The sequence below is a fragment of the Rutidosis leptorrhynchoides genome, chromosome 1 (genome assembly GCF_046630445.1).
Source record: "Rutidosis leptorrhynchoides isolate AG116_Rl617_1_P2 chromosome 1, CSIRO_AGI_Rlap_v1, whole genome shotgun sequence".
Taxonomy (NCBI): domain Eukaryota; kingdom Viridiplantae; phylum Streptophyta; class Magnoliopsida; order Asterales; family Asteraceae; genus Rutidosis; species Rutidosis leptorrhynchoides.
In genome coordinates, this window is record NC_092333.1 from 466,090,326 (window position 1) to 466,109,557 (window position 19,232).

A 19,232-nucleotide genomic window follows, 5' to 3' on the forward strand; every position below is an offset into this window, starting at 1 on the left:
ATAATCCTCTTTGAGGTCACATATGTTGCGCTCGTTGTCTTCGGTGATCATGTTGTGAAGTATAACACAAGTGTACATGATTCGACGTATTTTATTGATACTATAAGGTCTTGCTGGGTGTTTTAGTATTGCCCAACGACCTTGAAGAACACCGAAAGCTCGTTCCACGTCTTTTCTCGCGGCTTCTTGAAAACGTTTAAACTTTATATTTTTGGCTCAAGTGGACATTTAAACGACTTGCGAGTGTTGCTCATTCTGGGTATATGCCATATACCAAGTAATACCCAGTGCATGCAATCAAGGCTACCTAACATCCCCGAAAAACCGTGCATCTCCAAATGTTTGGCATGCAATCGACGAACATCTTCTTCAGTTGGTTTCCTTAAATATTCTCGCGCAAACATATGAATAATACATTTACAATAATTGTTTAAACAGTCACGAGACGTAGATGCGCACATGTGTAAATATTCATCGAATGCATCAGGCGCAATGCCATACGCCAATTGACGTACCGACGATGTACACTTTTGAAAAATATTGAAACCGAGTTGACCGGTCGCATCAAAACGTTGATCAAAATATTGAAAATAATCGAGTTTCGGTCGAGATTCGCATGATAGAATAGCATGACCAATATGATTAAGCAATGACTTACTCATTCGGTATCGATTTCGAAAATAATCACCCAGAAATGTTGGATTATCCGAGAAATAGTCGTTGTACAAACGATTGCCGGTATCAATCTGATCTCTTTGTAACCGACGTAATCTAAAAATTGTACGAGAATTTCGAGCTTCATCTTCTTGATCCATTGCATCAAGCAAATCGAGATAGTTAAGCGCGTTGTAACCGTCTTGAATTAAATCTTCATCGGAATTGGACTATGCGCTATCACTATCCGTCACGCTCTCCTCGCTTTCACTCTGAGAATTTAATAAATCTTCCACTTCCATTTGAATTTTTTTTTTGTGTGTTTGTGAAATATGAATTGATAGTAGTGTTGGATAAATAATGGAATGAGAGTGTATGTATATATAGAGAAAATGTAGTGTATTATTGGTTAAAATTTTTTTTTTATAGAAATAGCCGTTGGAGGAGAAAAAGAAAAAAGGAAAAAAATTAATTATGTTGGGCCCCACAAATAGACCCGTTAGAAAGGTGAGGGGGATGGCTGGTGTTCCTGGTGGCGGTTCGGTGGTGGTGGGGGTGAAACGGGTGGCGGTCGGTGGCGGTTCTACTAACGAGCCACAACATGTGGCCTTAAGCGACTTTAAAGAGTTTCGCAGCGGTACATCACTTTGGATCCTATGTTTAAATTTTTCGGATCATATTTAAATAGTTAAAATATATATTTAACTAGTTTTATGAGCCTACAACATTTGTATAAATTAATAGTCGATAACGTTAATATTGATACTTGTTAAATGTATAATACAATTACAATAAAAAAATCTTTTATTACTTATAACATTTGTATTGGAAACATTAGTATTGAATATTAACGAATAAATTATGAACCCGTCCGTTTTATTTATATATGTGATCATTTATATAAATAAATATTATATATATCTATATTAAATCAATGTATCGTTTCAAATAATATTATTTATTATTATTTAAAACAATTTTATAATAATAATAATATAATATATAATATATGATATTAATATAATATAATATTAAAGGTAATGAAATCTGTATATCAAATTGAATTAGGAAATCTAATAATTCGATTAATATATGAAAATATTTGATATAGTGACATGTGGCATGAATAAAGAAGGAGTTGACACGTGACAAAAATTAATCAAGAGTTGACACGTAGGATTATCATCACGCGCTTTATATAATGTATAGATAGATAGATAGGTACATATTTAACATAAAATATACTAAAATACTAGTGAAATGACTAGTAAAATCACGAGTTTGTTTGAACTAATGATATGTTTTAAATATTAAGTAAATGTAAATGATAATGTCATTTAGTTTAATGACCTATGGAACAATGGATTTCGACTAAGAAATTTCTCCTTATTTTTACGAAAATATTGATGTACTTAATTTAGTCAAAATAAATGAACTACATTTATTCTCTCAAACTTTATTTCAATTTTCATCATAATTACTATTTTCCTTGTCATAAAAGCTTATATTATAGTCTTTAGACATGTATTTCGTATACATATGTAACGAAATTAATCTCGTAAATAGAACTATATAATAATAATAATAATAATAATAATAATAATAATAATAATAATAATAATAATAATAATAATAATAATATAATAATAATAAAGTTTGCTTAAAAATGAGTATTTTTTTCGAAAAGCAAAATTTTTATAGAACGCGAAAGCCCATTACAGGGAGGGAAAACCCTTTACATCTCAACATGAGAAGGACTAGTAAAATACAACAGTAAGTCCTAAGCTCAAATACAAATGACCATACAATTAGAACTAAAGAGGCTGGTAACTATATTCGTTGCAGAGGTAGCAACAGTAAACCAAGAACCAATAGAGGAGGACAGAATACACATGTTACACAAAACAGGACCAGGGATCCGAAATCCAGTTTAGCCAATCCACCTTCCTATTCTTCATACGGTTTACAATCCATTCGAACAACTTCAGTTGAATTTCCGTTAATCCCGTAGGACCATTCCAAATTTTATTTTCAAACACCTTTTGATTTCGATTCTTCCATATTAAGTAGGCACACGTCCATTCTATGGCTTGCCAAATACGCGTTTCAAAAGGGGATAGAGTACGATTACAAGCACCTCGGAATGCCTCATTGATGCTTAAATCTGTGACCGTACCTAAGCCCCACCACTTGTACACCTTCTCCCAAATTTCCATTAAGTGGCGACAAAAGATCATTGAGTGGTCGATTATTTCCACGTCATCATCAAACAAAGGGGCATCTAACGGAATCAAGATCAATACCTCTTTTGTCGAGTTCGGTACGAACCAGAATCTGTCTTTTCAATACCCTCCATATGAATAGTTCCGTTGGTTGAATGTTGGTTAATGAACTAAACGACAAAATTAAGTATGAGGATTAACCAAGGAATAGGTTTTAATGATGACACATACATATGCATAAGTGATGACTGACATCTTAACATAAAACACGCAAGGTCACTAATCCATACTTTATCTTGCAAATGACCAAGTCAAACATAGCTTAAAGAATGAAATTAAAGATCAGCTAAATACATGGTCAAGGTACGGTCGACCGTATATCCAGCCGTGAAACCCCAAACTGAATTGCAACGCAGTTTTATAAAACAAGTTGCACGGTCGCCACCATGGTCAACCGCAGTGCTACCGCAGTTCTCTCTGTCACCAATTTTGATCAAATAAGTTTGACTAGTTCATGACATCTATAATTCATGAAACCTTTCCCAACATGCTTAGAATAGATGCCCTCTCCATACTCAATCGAGTTTTGGTCATAAAAACACTAATTGTGGTTAATTACACCTAATGACGTCTTAATGACAATTTAACCAAGATTAGGCTTAACACATAAGTGTTAAACATAACTTGTGATCTTAAATCTTATCTAGACATCTTTAGTATGATCATCAAGTACCAACACACTTAGGCCAATATCACTTGAACAATAATTGTTATTAAAAATGACTTAGTGATTAATTAAGGCTAAATGAGGAACAATGCTCTCAAGTGTAACTAGTGAAGACTTGTAATCCTAAAATACACTTAGATATATTTAGGATGGTCACCAAGTCTCAACTAGAGATTGATCTTCCCTTGTGCATGTGTTGGACATTAATGTGTGCTTACACATTAATCAAGCAATATGTTATATTGCAATTAAACTTGTTAAAAGCTTGAATTATAAGTTATGCAAATATCTATATGATTGATCCTAGAATAACTATCTCTTGCTATGTGTGAGTATTACTTGCTACTTGCCAATATGCTTAATACTCATAAATTTGTCAACTTGATTAATATGTTTGCTATGTGCTTACTAGTTAGGATTCATGTAACTAACCTACTCCAATAAATTAAGTGTAAAATGGTTCACAATGAAATTATGGTCAATTATTTATTTGGTCTAATCTAAGTAACTAAGTGTTATTGCTTATTAAAGTATGACTTAACTTTGATGTCTCTGCATACTTAATGATTATCTTAGAAAGGCATCATTCAATTAATCTCTACCTAAACTCAAATAGAACATGACTTGTAATTAATTGAAACTAGGAAGTTAATGACATAGTGACTAGTCTTTAGAATTAAACCAAATGCATTAATGTGACTAACTAAGTCTTGACCAAACTGAGATTTCCCAAAATATCAATCAAGACACTTCTCCAAGAATGTTGGGTTTACCACTATTGGAATGTTAAGTCACTTTCACACAATAAGACTAAATCTCACACACTTAATGCATATAGTACTTGTATGGGATGTTTGGTTTCTTTTGCAGGTGCTAGAAGGAGTAAAGGTGCCAAAATGTGGTTTTCAAATTTGAGTCAAACGGCTATACAACGGATACCAATTTTGGACTGGAGCACGCACGGTCGAACCACGGTCGACCGTGCTGGCAACCGTGTGTCAACGACTATTTTTTGAATCCCACTATAAAAGGTAAGTATTAAAGAGCATTTGAAGCTGACCCTCTTGCATATTTCAAAGGCGTATTTCCAGAGATCACAAGGGCTATAATTACTACTCAAATGTGATCAAGCAAGAGAAGATTCTATAATCTTAAAGATATAGAATTTGGTTGTTGTAAACTTACTAATCAAAATCATTAATCTTGTGAGTTTACTTAGTGTAATGTATGTCCTAGTATTGTGTTAGGATCATCATTACAAAGTGTATAAGTCTTGTAACTTCAATTAGTAGAAGCATAGGCTAGCTTAGTGATCTACTTCCTTAAAGGGATTTAGGAAGTTGATTAATCTTATTTGTAGATTAATACTTGTCCAAGGTGAAGACAAGTTGATCTAGGTTGGAGTTGATCTTTCAAAGGGATAGAAAGATTATGTTTGTTGTCTACTAAAGAAGTTGAAGACTTGTAAATCGGATCTCCACCGGGTTTGAAGAAAAGTGCCTAGAGAAGCAACAAATCCCGATTAGTGTAATCGGGGAGTGGATTAAGGTGGATTAATTAACATCTACCCGAACCACTATAAATCCTTGTGTCTATGTTCTTTACATTACTTCATTTATCATTTTGAACATATACACTACACACATCAAGTTTGAGTTGAATTGGTTGATCAAAGTTAATCGAATTTGGTGATCAATCGAAAAAGTGTTAAAAACGTATCAAGTAACTATTCACTCCCCTCTAATTACTTACAAGGTTGTTTCAAGTATGCACTTCACATCAAATAGAATCAAAATTTTATACAAGGTATTAACTAGATTATTATTAAGATGATTAGAGTTATATTATATCCAGTTTTTAAACGATCTCTTGATTAGAAAATAATATTTTCATATATTTATACAATTTGTTGCAAAAATTGGATATAACATAAAAGAGGTGCACAAATATTATCTTAAAAGATAATGATTCCTTTGTGGTCTTCTTCACCCATCGAATATTTACGAAAATCAAAATTGCTTATTGTTAATCAATTAAAGCTGTACTTAAATATCTCTAACACTTTTCTGTTTTGGAATCGTGTGAAATGGATTTTAGCAACACTACAACGCATAAACGTGAACACATTATAGATTTTATCAAACTAAACCCAAAATTTTCAGGTGAGAACTTAATATCATTTGATTAGTATTTAAGTTAAAAGAAGGATAATCAATACTATCACCAAAATGATAGAAACAGTTGTTTCTCAAACCTTTATTTAAAATCATTTTGTTGGAAGTATTGATTAACCTTCCTTTTAATCTAAAAACTAATCAAATGATATGAAGTTCTCAACTGGAATATTGGGTTTAGTTTGGTAAAACCTCTAACTGTGTTCACGTTTATGCATTGCATTGCTGCTAACATGGGTTTCAAACAATTCCAAAACAGAAAAGGGTTAATGAGAAATAACACGGGAAATACGGGTTTAATTGATTAGCTGTAATTGATGTTGATTTTGGGTAACGTTCGATGGGTAAAGAAGGCGACAAAGAAATCATTCTTTATTAAGATAATATTTTTGCACATTTTTTTATGCCATGTTCAATTTCTGCAACAATTGATGTAAAATTATGAAAAACTATACTCCAAATAAGAGATTAATAAAATGGTGTAAACTTGATATAATATACCTCTAATCATCATGGTCTAGTTATTAGCTCGTGTAAAATTTTGATCCTATTTGATGTAAACTGCATGCTTGAAACAATCTTTTTCCGCAAGAATGTTAAAAGGATTTAAAAACGATGCTTGGTGAAAAATTTACTTGATATGGAATATTTGATTTTAACATGGTAGCAACATGCCGTTTTGTTTAACAACAGATGTTCAAGATTGAATGCACGGAAGTTTTAAATTTAAGAAGAATATCAGAATATGCAACAAGAAGGCGATTTACCTTGAGAAATAACTGAAAATAAACTGGGGAGAGAAGTCTTCAGTACACCGATGCTACCATTAAGTACCACTTTTATATTTATATTATTGTCATACCTGCAACAAAATAAATTCATAAAAATTTAAAGATTTGGCTTAACGCAATACTTTAGGGTTTATATTCTCGAATCACGTCTTACTCGGATTGATCACCCACACTCTTAAGCGTAGCCCATAGAACACGTGTCATTGCAACCATTTCAACATCAAATTAATTTTCCAATCCATTGACTATTTTCACCAAAGCATTGGTTATAACTGCTGAGAATTCATCTTGTACAAATATAGCACGTATGGATTAACAAGAAAGATAATTAATAAGAAATATGATAAGGAACTTTTTCATATGTCTGCATTGAGTGACACATCAATAACATTAACAATATGTAGTAAAGGTCATATTTAAACATAGAGTGGGGTCGTTGGGACTAAATACATACTACCACGGTATAATGAAGCTTTTCATGTTTATCGTATTGTAACCCGACTTATATGAAGTAATTACACAAGTAAAAGTTTCATAAAAGAAAAAATTTAAGCGATAAGTAATCCACTATCTGTTCAAAGTTAATAAGTATAAGTAGGAATTAAATTTAAAAAACATACTTAAGGTGTGAAGTATTTCAGGAGTGAACTGAAAAAAGTTGTAGCCCTAATCCTTGTATCATGTTCTCCAGTCAGCTGTAAGTTTAAAACATATACAAATATGAAGCAACATTATATAGGATCTTATCAAATTAAGAAATTTAAGCTATAATACAATTATAGGTCCCTATTCAAATACATCTTGACGCCCATTTATCCACCTCTGCATATTATATTAAACATAGAGGTGGCAACCCTTCAGGCACAATATAGCATATCATCCTTTCATCTTTACCAAATATCAATGCATTCGGTAACACAGCTATAGCATCAACAAGTAGTAAAAAATATATTTATACATATAGTGGGATATTTGGCACTAAATATATCCATCCATCCATCCCTTTTCCACCTTTATAAAAAGCGTGGTCGCATACGCTCTAAGAACTCTTTGAAAAACCTATCGCCAAATGAAGCGTGATATCAAAAAATATGAAGGATCAAGAAATGCTATTGATAGATCATCCAAGATCAAAAGTTCCCATATAGTTACATAGATTATATAAAAATAATGTTGATCATTTTCGCATAGGATATTACAGTAAAAATAAACCCATGTAGGCTTAACAAACAAAAATGAAGGAAAGAATTAAGTCTTGCTATATGTAAATACATCCTTTATGTATAGAAACCAAAATTAAATCATCAAGGCTTCATAATCAGTATTCAGAATACATAATACTTGCATGTAAATAAACACCAACGAAATTACTTACTACTACATAGAAACATTAAATATCTCTCTATATATAATGCTCAAGCAAGCATCTAACAGAGCCCTAAAGTACGTCTAATGCTTGATAGTAATAACTACATAAGACCATAGATAATGGTGACGCTGATGTGGAGGCGTAGGGTTGCACTTTTTGGGGAAAAACTGTGACTGGGCCATGACATTTTGGGGGGGAGTTGTAATGGGGGGCTTTTGTAAGGGCGTTTGTGGGTGATGTGTCAAAATATGATTGGAGATTGGATTAAAAAGTGGTGAAAAGGTAGAAAAAAATTAAAAAAAAAAAAAAAAAATCACAAACGCACCTTTTTAGCCGGTTTTTCCTTGACAAACGCCCCAACACAAACGCCCCATTCCGGGCGTTTGTGGGGCGTTTGTGGGCGGATTAGGGCGACAAACGCCCGCGTTATCTATGGTCTAAGTAACAACCTACGTGACATGAACTAAGCATTAGTAATAAATTACAATAATCAAGTATGCATTTTATTTAACAGTCAAGATATATACAATAAATAAGATTAAACCATACAAAATATCTAAAGCCAATAAATTCTGATTTTTTGTGGCACAATAAGATAAAACAGCATCTCTTTTCACATTGTAGATTAGAATATAATAGTAATAGTAATTCATTTGTGTTACCAAAATCACAAGTTCAATCTACACTCAATTGGGTCAAAAGAAAACCCGGTTGAGCCAACGTTCTGATTGTTTGAAACGCTCTCAACTTCGGGTAGAGTGCCTAACGGCATTTGACCGGCGTTTTCAAATTCACCATCGTAAACCACCCAATTTATTCCTTCTACTTTTTTTTGACCTTCCAACCACCCATTTTTTTCCTTCTTCTACCTTTATTCACCTTCCAACCACCCAATTTACTCCTTTTCCACCATCTACATAACCTATTTAACCTTTCCTCATGTCTTTCCTCCCAAATAATTCCTTGTCGTCATCTTCTTTTAACCTAAACCTAAAACCTAATTTAGTCAATAGTGGATGTGAACAATCTGTTCCAATCCTGCATCCCATCCCATCTTTTCCTTCAGCGATTGGTGCTGGCTTTCTGACAGAGAATAATTGTTCAGATAGTCTTAATTCTAGTGACAGTCAGTATGTTGACAACGGTGGTTTGGTGCCGGATTCCAGACCTGGTGCAGTGAACGACAACTACAATGCTTCCGGGTGCACAATTTTTGTAGGAAGACTCGAGAAGTGTACCCGAGACATGTTGAGCAGCGTGTTCGGTGCTGAAGGCGTAACTAACGAAATCAAATATTGGAATGCTAGGCGTTATGCGTTTGTGACTTTTGATTCACCTGTTTGTGCACGTTCCGCTGTTTCTAAACTCAGTGGATCTCGTTTTTTTGGGAAGCCAATTTATGTTGGATGGCCCAAGGTTTGATCTCCTTCTAGTAGCAGACTAGGTGATGTCCAGAAACGGAGGTATTTCAATTTATCGCCTAATCCTACGGTGGCAAAAGATCTGGAAAAGTGCGTTCTGCTGATTGATAAAAAGGGCTTTGAAGCGAAACTGAAAACTTCCTGGTTAATCGAAAGGTATCGATTTCATATGTTGTTATTTTGGGTGTTTACGGATGCTTTGTACATTGTCTAGATAATGTTAGCTTGGTTAAATTGTTGGAGTCTTCTTCCTGTTTGGAGTTTGATTTGGTTGCTCCTTTAGCGGCCAAAGTTTCACGATTCTTTAGGTATGTTTGGGTTGAAATCCGAGGGGTTCCGATTGCTTTTTTGTCAGAAAATAACGCCTCGGTTATTGCCAAACACTTTGGTGAGGTGGTTTATGTAGCAAAGTCCTCGAGTGGTTTTGTTAATGCAGGTTCGTTGTTTGTTTTCGTTGAGACACGGGCGGTTAAACATATTCATGAATTGTTGGAAGTGGCTCTCATTGACTCGGGTGTTTGTTCGAATATTCATGTTTGGGTTAACGAGGTTAATGATCCGAAGTTACTTGATCGTGTTATTAATGATGGACTCGATTCGGATTGGATTAAGAGTTTGAACAAGGACATTTCACATGTAGGTATAGGATGGGTGCGGGTTGAGTGAAGTGATTCTCGGCTATAGAGCTCACTTCACATGTAGGTGGATTTGATGGACTTGTGTATAGGTCCAATTGGCACGGTTGTGCGTTTTGATTGACCAACTTTGGCGAGGTGCACACTTTGTGTGTACAATATCACATGGTCTTGTGATATGGATAATCTCGATGGCATGGGATTGGTGTTCGAGATACGGTTGAGTAACCCCGATGATGTAGATTTTTATAATTCTGGGACCGTAGGTTTTGATTTGGGATGTGAGTCACGTGTGGTGCGGATTCACGATGATGCGTGTAGTTTCGGTCATCATATTAAGGTAGTGGTCACGTGTGGTACGGATTCACTAAGGCTCGTGTAGTTTCGGCCAACCTCGATGTTGTGGTGGTAATGAAGATAGTAGTCTCGTGTGGTGCGGATTTACTAAGGCTCGTGTAGTTCGGCCAATCTTCATTTGGTATTGGGTTAAGGGTTTAACCTTGGGCAGTTTACGCTTTGTTATATATATTGATGTATTGTTGTGATGTAGCTAACCCTCCGGGTGTAGCTCGATGGCGTTGTACATATCGTTGTTGGTGTACTTACATTGCTGATATTATTATAGCTTGTTGTATAGCGCTCATACGGTATGCTTAGTTTAGCTTGCCTTTATGCTTGGATGCTCCGGTATGTGCTATTTGATTATTATTGTGTGGCGTGTCCATTTTATGCATATATATGGATGTAGCATAATTTCACTCACTAAGCGTTAGCTTACCCTCTCGTTGTTTACATTTTTATAGGTTCGCAAGGTGGCGGCTTGGGTAAGCATGGGGACTAGAGCCTGCGGGTTGCTTTAGAAGATTGTGCTTTAGACTTTCGATTAGGATTGGGTAGCGTTCCCAATCACCATGCTCGATTTTATTGAAAAGTAACTAGGCGGGTCAAAGTTTACCATTTGGTTATGTCAAACGGGTCTTGGGTTGTATGCCCATTTTGTAATTCAACTTATGTAATGTATGTTTTAAAGTTGATCGAACTTACTATCGTAATGAAAATGTTTTTGGAAATATATTTGGGACCTAAATGTTAATAATATTAAAGTATTATAAAGAAAAAAATTTTATGGGCCGGAGTACGACGGGTTAGGTCGTTTCAAGTGGTATCAGTGCATGGTCTAAGGGGTTTAGGCGACTTGAGATAGGTGCCTAGACTTAGACTTTTGTGTGTTCTTATTTGTTGCAGGACTTGTTGGAGAACGGGTCGGACGGGGATTTGGTTAGTGCCTTAGCGTGTAGGTGAACTAACTAGGATTGTGGCTTGTATCGTGATATTATTTTTGCGTGTGTTTATATCGCGTAGAATTTTTGTTTGTGATTTGTACTAACAAGTTGATACGGCGTGTGCGCGTAATAATGACTAGCTTCCATTGTTACGGGTGCAAATCGTGTTTATCAAGTAAAGTAGCAAGATGGGGCGGTGTTGTGCGTGTGGTTTTATACGTTCGTGGTCTAATCGTTTTGCATTCTTTAGTATGACGATGAGACACAGGATCGAGGTGAGGGACGATGAGTTTAACGCTAGAGTTGCAGTCGCCGTGGCGGAGCAAATAGGTGCGTTACGAGAAGAAATGGGTAGGAAGTATTCTGAATTTCGGAGTAGTGGTGAAATGGAGCGGTGTGATAAGAGCTTCATGATGACTAAACCTCCGATGTATGACGGGAAACCGGATCCTTTGGTAAGCATGATATGCTGCTAACGGACGGTTTTATTACTGCGGTGTCGTTAGGTCGCAGGGTGTCCGATACGGTAGCACACAGTGTCTTCGTTTATTTATATTTTGCGGGGCCTTAATTTACTTTTACTTTCTAAGGTGTAGAAGGTGTAAGTTAACCTAGTGTCGAATTTTATGCTGATTAACGAATTGAAGATCAAGTGGATAATTGTCTTTTAGTTAAATTACCTAGACAAAAATAGTAGTTGATTTTAGCTAAAGGTCCTAAATGCAGAAAAGTAAATAAAGTGGAAGGATATCCGGAATATGCAGATCAGGGAAATGTTGACCAAGATATCAGTGTTGGGTTAGGGAAAGGTAATTATGCTTATGTTAAGACTATGCTTGGATTGATGTTGATCTGGTTGGATGAGCCGATTACACAGACCTACTTATCTCTGAACTCTCGGAGTTCTCTTTGAGCAGTGAGAAGTATGTCACTTGGTCGTATAACTGAAGTGTAACAATACCTCGGAGGTTATCCTTAGTAGAGTACTAGGTTTATTAGTAAGTTAAGCTCTAATCCTAAGCCTCGTTATCAGTTTAGATAACTGAATAACAACGTGCCGTGTTGATTGAACACTGATCACAAACAAAAGGAGTCCGTCGGTTTAAGTTGGCAAAACCTTAAATGAAAACTAACAACCATTTCATCATACTAGTGAGATCACAACAAATCAAACATTATACAGCATTACAGTTAATATACTGATAGTAAAGCAGATAGAAACCTAATGAATACCTAAACAGTTGATATGACTAAAATCTAAGGCAACAATCAGACAAGAACATGCAATAGACTTGGGTCATACAGTAAAGGCACTAACTAGATCTTAACAGCTCCTAAGAGGTCTCTTCGGAACAGTCAATAGGCATACTAGGTCATTCATGTCTCAATTCCTAGGTTCCGTGTCCTAAAAGTGCATTAGATGCCTCTCGGGAACTCCGGCCATACCGAGTTCATAGAATCTTCAGATACAGTATAACCAGGGGTCTTAATCCTATGAAGTAGCTAATTTCATATAGGTGGACAAGTCGTGATCACAACCTAAGTTGGTCAATCCTTAAGATGCTAGCATACAAATCTATCAGACTTCCTAGTTCAGTATTATAACAGTAATCGTACCAAATTAACATAATTACGCTAACCCAAACTTCTATCATGGCAACATACAGATAAATTAAGCTATCATGGCAATATCGGAACGCATTATTAAACATATAAAGTAAGAATACATGTTTAATACAAAAGACAAGCGTTTCGGATAAAAACCTGAAAAAGCCGAACTAATCTGCCCGGGATCGCAGGGACTCGCCGGGATATCCTCCGGAAAATAAAAGCTAAGCTAACTACTAGTAAAAACTAACTAAAATATTTAAAATATAAATTGAATTGCAAGTTGAGTGTGTGTTGGAATGAATGGAGAAAGGCCCTTAAATAGACCAGAATTTAGCCAAATACGGCCGGCAGGCCGTATGGCAGGCCGGATGGCAGGCCGCATTGGCAGGCCGTTTTGAATGGCAGGCCGTTTCTTGAAGGCGTATGGTGGGGCGTATTGGCAGGCCGTGCCCATAGTGGCAGCCCGTATGGCAGGCCGTATGGCAGGCCGTACGTGGTGCTGATCAGGCCTTGATTCACTGGATCGTAACTTGATTTCTTGTCTTTCACCATTTTCGCTCTAGAATCTTCGTTTTAGCTCCGTTTTACTTGATTCTTTTTGCATCGCCTTTGTAATTACTTAATCTACAAAATCAATCGAAAAAGCGATAATTTTGCTGATAAAGTTTTAATCTTTATTGTTTTAGGGCTTAATTTAGGGGGTAAAAACGTGACTTTTTGCCCGATATCAAATACCCCACACTTAGCTTTGCTTGTCCTCAAGCAAGAAAGCGGAAATATTAGGATCTTTCTAATAGATTCTCCCTTGCCCCTACCCGTAGATCTTTTTATCATGCCTTCATTAGAAGTCGGTACATCTTTCGAAAGTATTAGAAAAAGTTTCGAGCTTCGATGATTTGGTCGCTAGATTTCAATTGCGTCCATAGTGGAAAAGGCGTACTTTCCAACTCTCGGATGTAGAGTATACATGATCAGGCTCCTCACTGACGGATCACTCATATCACTCAAGTGTTTAGGGTGTCCTATTCTATTTGTATTGTAGCTCAGAAGCCAGTCGTGTAACAGTTTTCATCATAGGCTTGGTACAACATCGATATCTCCACCGGTTAAGTAAGGACGGCACTGATCTTCTTCCTAAGCATTCTTTCAAGAGGAAGACGGGTTATAGGGTTTGGTTGGAAATTTTTGGATTTCAGTGAAAGGTATCCAGATCTTTTGATTTGAGAGAATTGATAGACTTTGATTCTTCAGAGTATCCATTTTGGATAGATAATGGCTGAGAATTCCGTAAAGGTTTTCTTCGGAAGAGGCGAATTTTGCTAAGACTTTGTCTAGAATTTTCTTTTGCTCTTCCATCATTCTTCTTCAGGGCATCTCATTGGGCTTCTTTTCGCCTTATTAGAGACTTTGCTCTTTCATAACACATTTTTTTTATCGGCATACCCTTTCTCCATAACTTTTGTCTTTCGTTCCTGGTGCCCAGAGAGGAAGTGATAATCTACTGAAAATAGGTCTTTGACCTATCAAAAACAATCAGGGGTTCGGAATCTTTTGACTAGTGCTTTTGAAGTGAATTTAATCGATCTATCTCTTTATTGATCTCTAGATCTTTGGTAAATGGAAAGGGGAATGAAATGTGAATGGTGTATTTTGAGAGTGAATTTGGGGTGATTATTTCTGATTCATCAACTCTTTATGTGAGTTGGTCGGTTTGAAATACGTGGAGTGGAAACAGAAACGGACGGCTTTTTGTCTTCTCTATTCGGAATGATTTCGGAAGGAGTATCGCACCTGCACCACGTATGGCGCTTACTAACCATTGGCCTTGAAACGTATGACTGAACCAAGTTCTAACTTGAACTGTACACCGGCACGCTCATCAATTGAAATAACAAAGTACTGTAGATTTAATGGGTCATACAGATACTTTGGGTCCAAGATTCCTCACTTTTTAGAGTAGGGGTCGTGCTTGATCATGCGTAGCCTTTAACATATTTTTTTAAAAGAAATCTTTTGACGCAAAACATAAGTTTCAGCTCAATCGTTCCGTTCTAATAAATGTTCTGAAAACCGATTTCTAGCAATTTTATTAGATCTTTTGGGCAAAAACAAGGTAAGAATTTTTTAAAATTACCCAATATCCATTACTTAATTACTTTTGGACAAAAGAATTTTTTAAAACCTGGCGATTTATGGTTACTTGACTATAAAAACTTTCGACCTTTAAAAACCTTACCCATTACCCCACACTTAGAAGAACATTGTCCCTCTTGTTCTCTCGAAAGAATATTTAAATACTTTATAAATTAAAGACATGACTTCTAAAATTCTAAGTTAGTTGCGGGGGTTACCCCACACTTAGAGATTTTAGTGCGTTATAATTGAAATAGGTTTGAGGAAGGATTACTTCCCTATGGTCGTGTTACTTTCCTAGTGCTTGGGCCTTCCTAACGTCAATCTCCTACATACCAGTCTCTTTTAATGATATTTTTGCATGAAGAACAAAAAGAGAAAGGCAGCATTTCCACTATATATAATATTTTTTTTTGTACAATGCTTTAAAAAGATAAAAACTAAACCATAAAATAAAGATAAAGTAGTTTATGGGATACTATCCTGGTCAATGCTGTAATGACCCAGAAATTTCCGATCAAATTTAAACCTAAATCTTTATATGATTCCGACACGATAAGCAAAATTTGTAATGTTGAGTCTCGAAAGTTTTGAAATCTATATTCATGTAATCAGTTACCCTTTGACCATGCCCGACGATTTACGAACAACTAATTGTAAATAAGATACATGTATATATATGTATATAAATACTATTTGTGAATATATAAAATAATATTAAATCTATTTGTTTAAAAATATATAATATATATTTATGCGGTAAAACTTGTTATTTAAAACTGAGTATATTTTGAGAGAGAGAGTAAATGGAAAATGAATGATTTCGAGCTTAATTAGTAAACGTCAGTAACACTCTCTCTCTATGTCTCTCTCTCACTATACCTCTTCATTTCTGGTTATATACGAACACCCCAAAACTGAATCCTAATCACGAGCTGGCTGCTACTAAACAATTTGTTTTCTGTGTTCTTTTCTTTCTTATGTCCGAGATAAATCCCACGAAACCAACCTGTGACTGCTACTGTTTACTCCAGCTTCTGTTGATCGAGCTCCAAACCAACACCTGCAAACCTTCGTGACCCATCAAAACCACCCTTGACAAACCTACAAAACCTGCTGCTACTCAATTCTATATATATATATATATATATATATATATATATATATATATATATATATATATATATATATATATATATATATATATATATATATATATATATATATATATATATATATATATATATATATATATATATATATATATATATATATATATATATATATATATATATATTTTCTTTCTTTCAAGCCAACGGTTCCTATTTTTGCTTACCTTTGCTTCTGTTGTCAAGTAACCACACAACAACCCTCATCGCCACCCTACTTTTCTGTTTCTTGATTTAAAATCGAAACCCACAAGGAAAAAGATTTTGAACAGTAAAATTCGCTGTTATATATATAATTGTTTTGTCGTCTGCTTCCTGCCATCCCTGCTACGATGTGCAGCTACTACAACTTCTATTTTCTCCTGTTTCCGTTTTAAACTTTGCAAACCACCGCCTAATCGAAACCCTCGATGGTGAAGTTAAAGATTACTTTGATAAGTAATAAGATGATGAATGATGACGAGATGAGGTGATGAAGGTAATCATAGAATAACCGAAGATGATGATGTTTGATTAAGAAGAAGGAATAAGAAAAAACAGTCAATACGAGTTAGATAAATTAGTGAGGGTAATAATAACAGAAAAACAAAGACAGACAGATGGTTCAGGTTGTTTCTGTCATACGAGAGGTCCTGAGTTCGAACCCAGGTCACTACAATTTTTTTTAAATTATCAAGAGAAGCTGTTGGGCTTGTGCTTGCTGTTGGGCCGTATACCTTGTTGGGCTGCCAGGTTTGTTGGGCCACAAGAATTAGTGTTGGGTTAGGATATGGCTGTTGGGCCGCTGGTGAACTAATTAAGAATAAAAATACAGTTTAAATTAGTATGTATCAGACAGATCATTGGTTTTGAGTGTTTGCGGGTGAGCGAGAGGTCTCATGTTCGAGTCCCGTCTGGAGCATTCTTTTTAGACAAAGCTTTAAGGGTTCGTGAATCCGAGGCCAACCTTACACTTGTTCAATGATGTTATATGTATTTCTACTACGAAATACAGTATGGTGAGTATATAGTCCCATTTTTAAACTCTAAATATTTCAGGATGAGAATACATGCATTTTATGATTTACGTTATAGACACAAGTGATCAAAAATATATATATATATATATATATATTCTACGTTGGGTTGTGTTACTGGCATACTTCCCTGTAGCTTGGTAACTACTATTTACATGGTATTATAAACGCGAATCCTGTTGATAGATCTATCGGGCCTGACAACCCCAACCGGGCTGGACGACCAGTATTTAACGGTTGCACAGTACTTCGTTTTGTGACTACACTTGGTATGGTGTAGTGATGTTATATATAAGGGAATATGCGACGATGATTAATAGTTAAGTATGGTTACCAAGTGCTCAACCACTTAGAATATTTTTATTAAAAATGTTTATATATGAAATCTTGTGGTCTATATTTATAATGCTGCCGGCATTAAACCTATATCTCACCAACCTTTTGGTTGCCATTTTAAAGCATGTTTAATCTCAGGTTTGCAAGAAATCTTCCACTGTGCATTAGCTCATTTTAAGGATATTACTTGGAGTCGATCATGGCATATAGAATGTCAGCACCTCGCAATGGGACCACTATTGAAGACTTCGTCCAGGTGGATTAGGACGGGGTTTGACAGAATGGTATCAGAGCGGTGGTCTTAGCGAACCAGGTCTTGCATTAGTGTGTCTAACTAGTAGTTGTTAGGATGCATTAATGAGTCTGGACTTCGACCGTGTCTACATGTCAAAAGTTTTGCTTATCATTTTTAGTCGGAAATCATCTACTTACCATCCTTAGGAAATTACCTAAGCCTAGACGCGTTTTTCTGCATTTATTGCATAATAGTGTATAGATGAATTCTTATCTTAGCATATCTGTTACTGTGGACTTTGGCTGATATCTTTTCAAAGATTCTTCGTAATCTATAGGATTTTGGTATTATATATACATATGTAAATTATGTATTAAAGAATACCAAATCTAACTCCCATGATATATTCCATACCAAAAATTCATTTCCTCGATTATACAAGATGGATTCCACATCTAGTTCGAATTCCTCGGATTCCGACAGCTATTCCGATATGGAGTTTCACCTATCAGCGTCACCAGAATGAATCAATCAATCAGTCATCCTCAATTCATCTGATAGGCTCGTAGTCGACTTAATCAATGGAGACGCGAAGAAGGCTATCCTTTCCACCAACCTAATTCACCTCTTGGCGATGAACCTGAAGCAGTTACCGACGAACCTGTTCGTAATACTATTTTCTCTCTCATTTCCCGAATATCTCGCCAAGATTATATTCAATCTAAAATTCTAAACCTTATTCATTCGCTCGTTCCAACCGACAATCACCCCGGAATAACAGAAGAAGTCAACAAACTTCGCGTTCGAAAAATAAATTTGGAGAATATGGTGCAAAACTTACCAGCTTCAGCAACATCACCTGTAACATCCCATTTATCTAAGGTATTATTTTATGTAATGTTTATTATTAAGAAATTAAATGGTAAAGGTTATTTTATTTAAATGGGCAAAAGTTAATGTTGTTAGTTAAGTTTGAAGGGACTAATAATGCAAGGTTAAGATTTAGGACCTCCTTAACTATAGTTTGGATGGGGAGGGTAGAAATTGCAATTATGTCATAGTTGTTTTAATAAAAGAAAATAATTACTGATAATTCATTATCAGATGTAAAAAAAAATACAGAAGAGTTCTCCTGCATTTGTGTGTGTCGACATTTTGAGGAGGAGAGGAGAGATTCATCCATTGTCAAAATTGTAACCATGCAAGCTTGATTTAGTGAAATATAAGACATCTCAATCACCCTAGCAAGCTTTAATCTTCCAATTTCATCTTCTTTGTGCACAATTAGGGTTCTTGAACTCTAAAAGACAAGGTATGAGTTTTATGTCAAAGAATTGCTATTATTGAGTGTTTGTGATGAATTTTATGCTTAAGAAGTTGTTATTTGTTGAATTGTGCACATTTGTATGAGTTAGAATGAGTTTGTTAATGATTTTGGAAGAAGATTCATGTATGA

The 19,232-nt window shown here is 35.3% G+C and overlaps 1 protein-coding gene across 1 annotated transcript; it reads right to left on the reverse strand.

The window, feature by feature from the left end:
- Positions 1–203: 203 nt before the first annotated feature.
- Positions 204–815, reverse strand: LOC139904519 (uncharacterized). The gene has a single exon (XM_071886432.1). It carries the CDS (start codon positions 813–815, stop codon positions 204–206), a length of 612 nt encoding a protein of 203 aa, XP_071742533.1.
- Positions 816–19,232: the final 18,417 nt, after the last annotated feature.

Bases quoted from the DNA above. Each gene is read 5' to 3' on its own strand.
- LOC139904519 (XM_071886432.1), bottom strand. From the start codon at position 815: ATGGATCAAGAAGATGAAGCTCGAAATTCTCGTACAATTTTTAGATTA.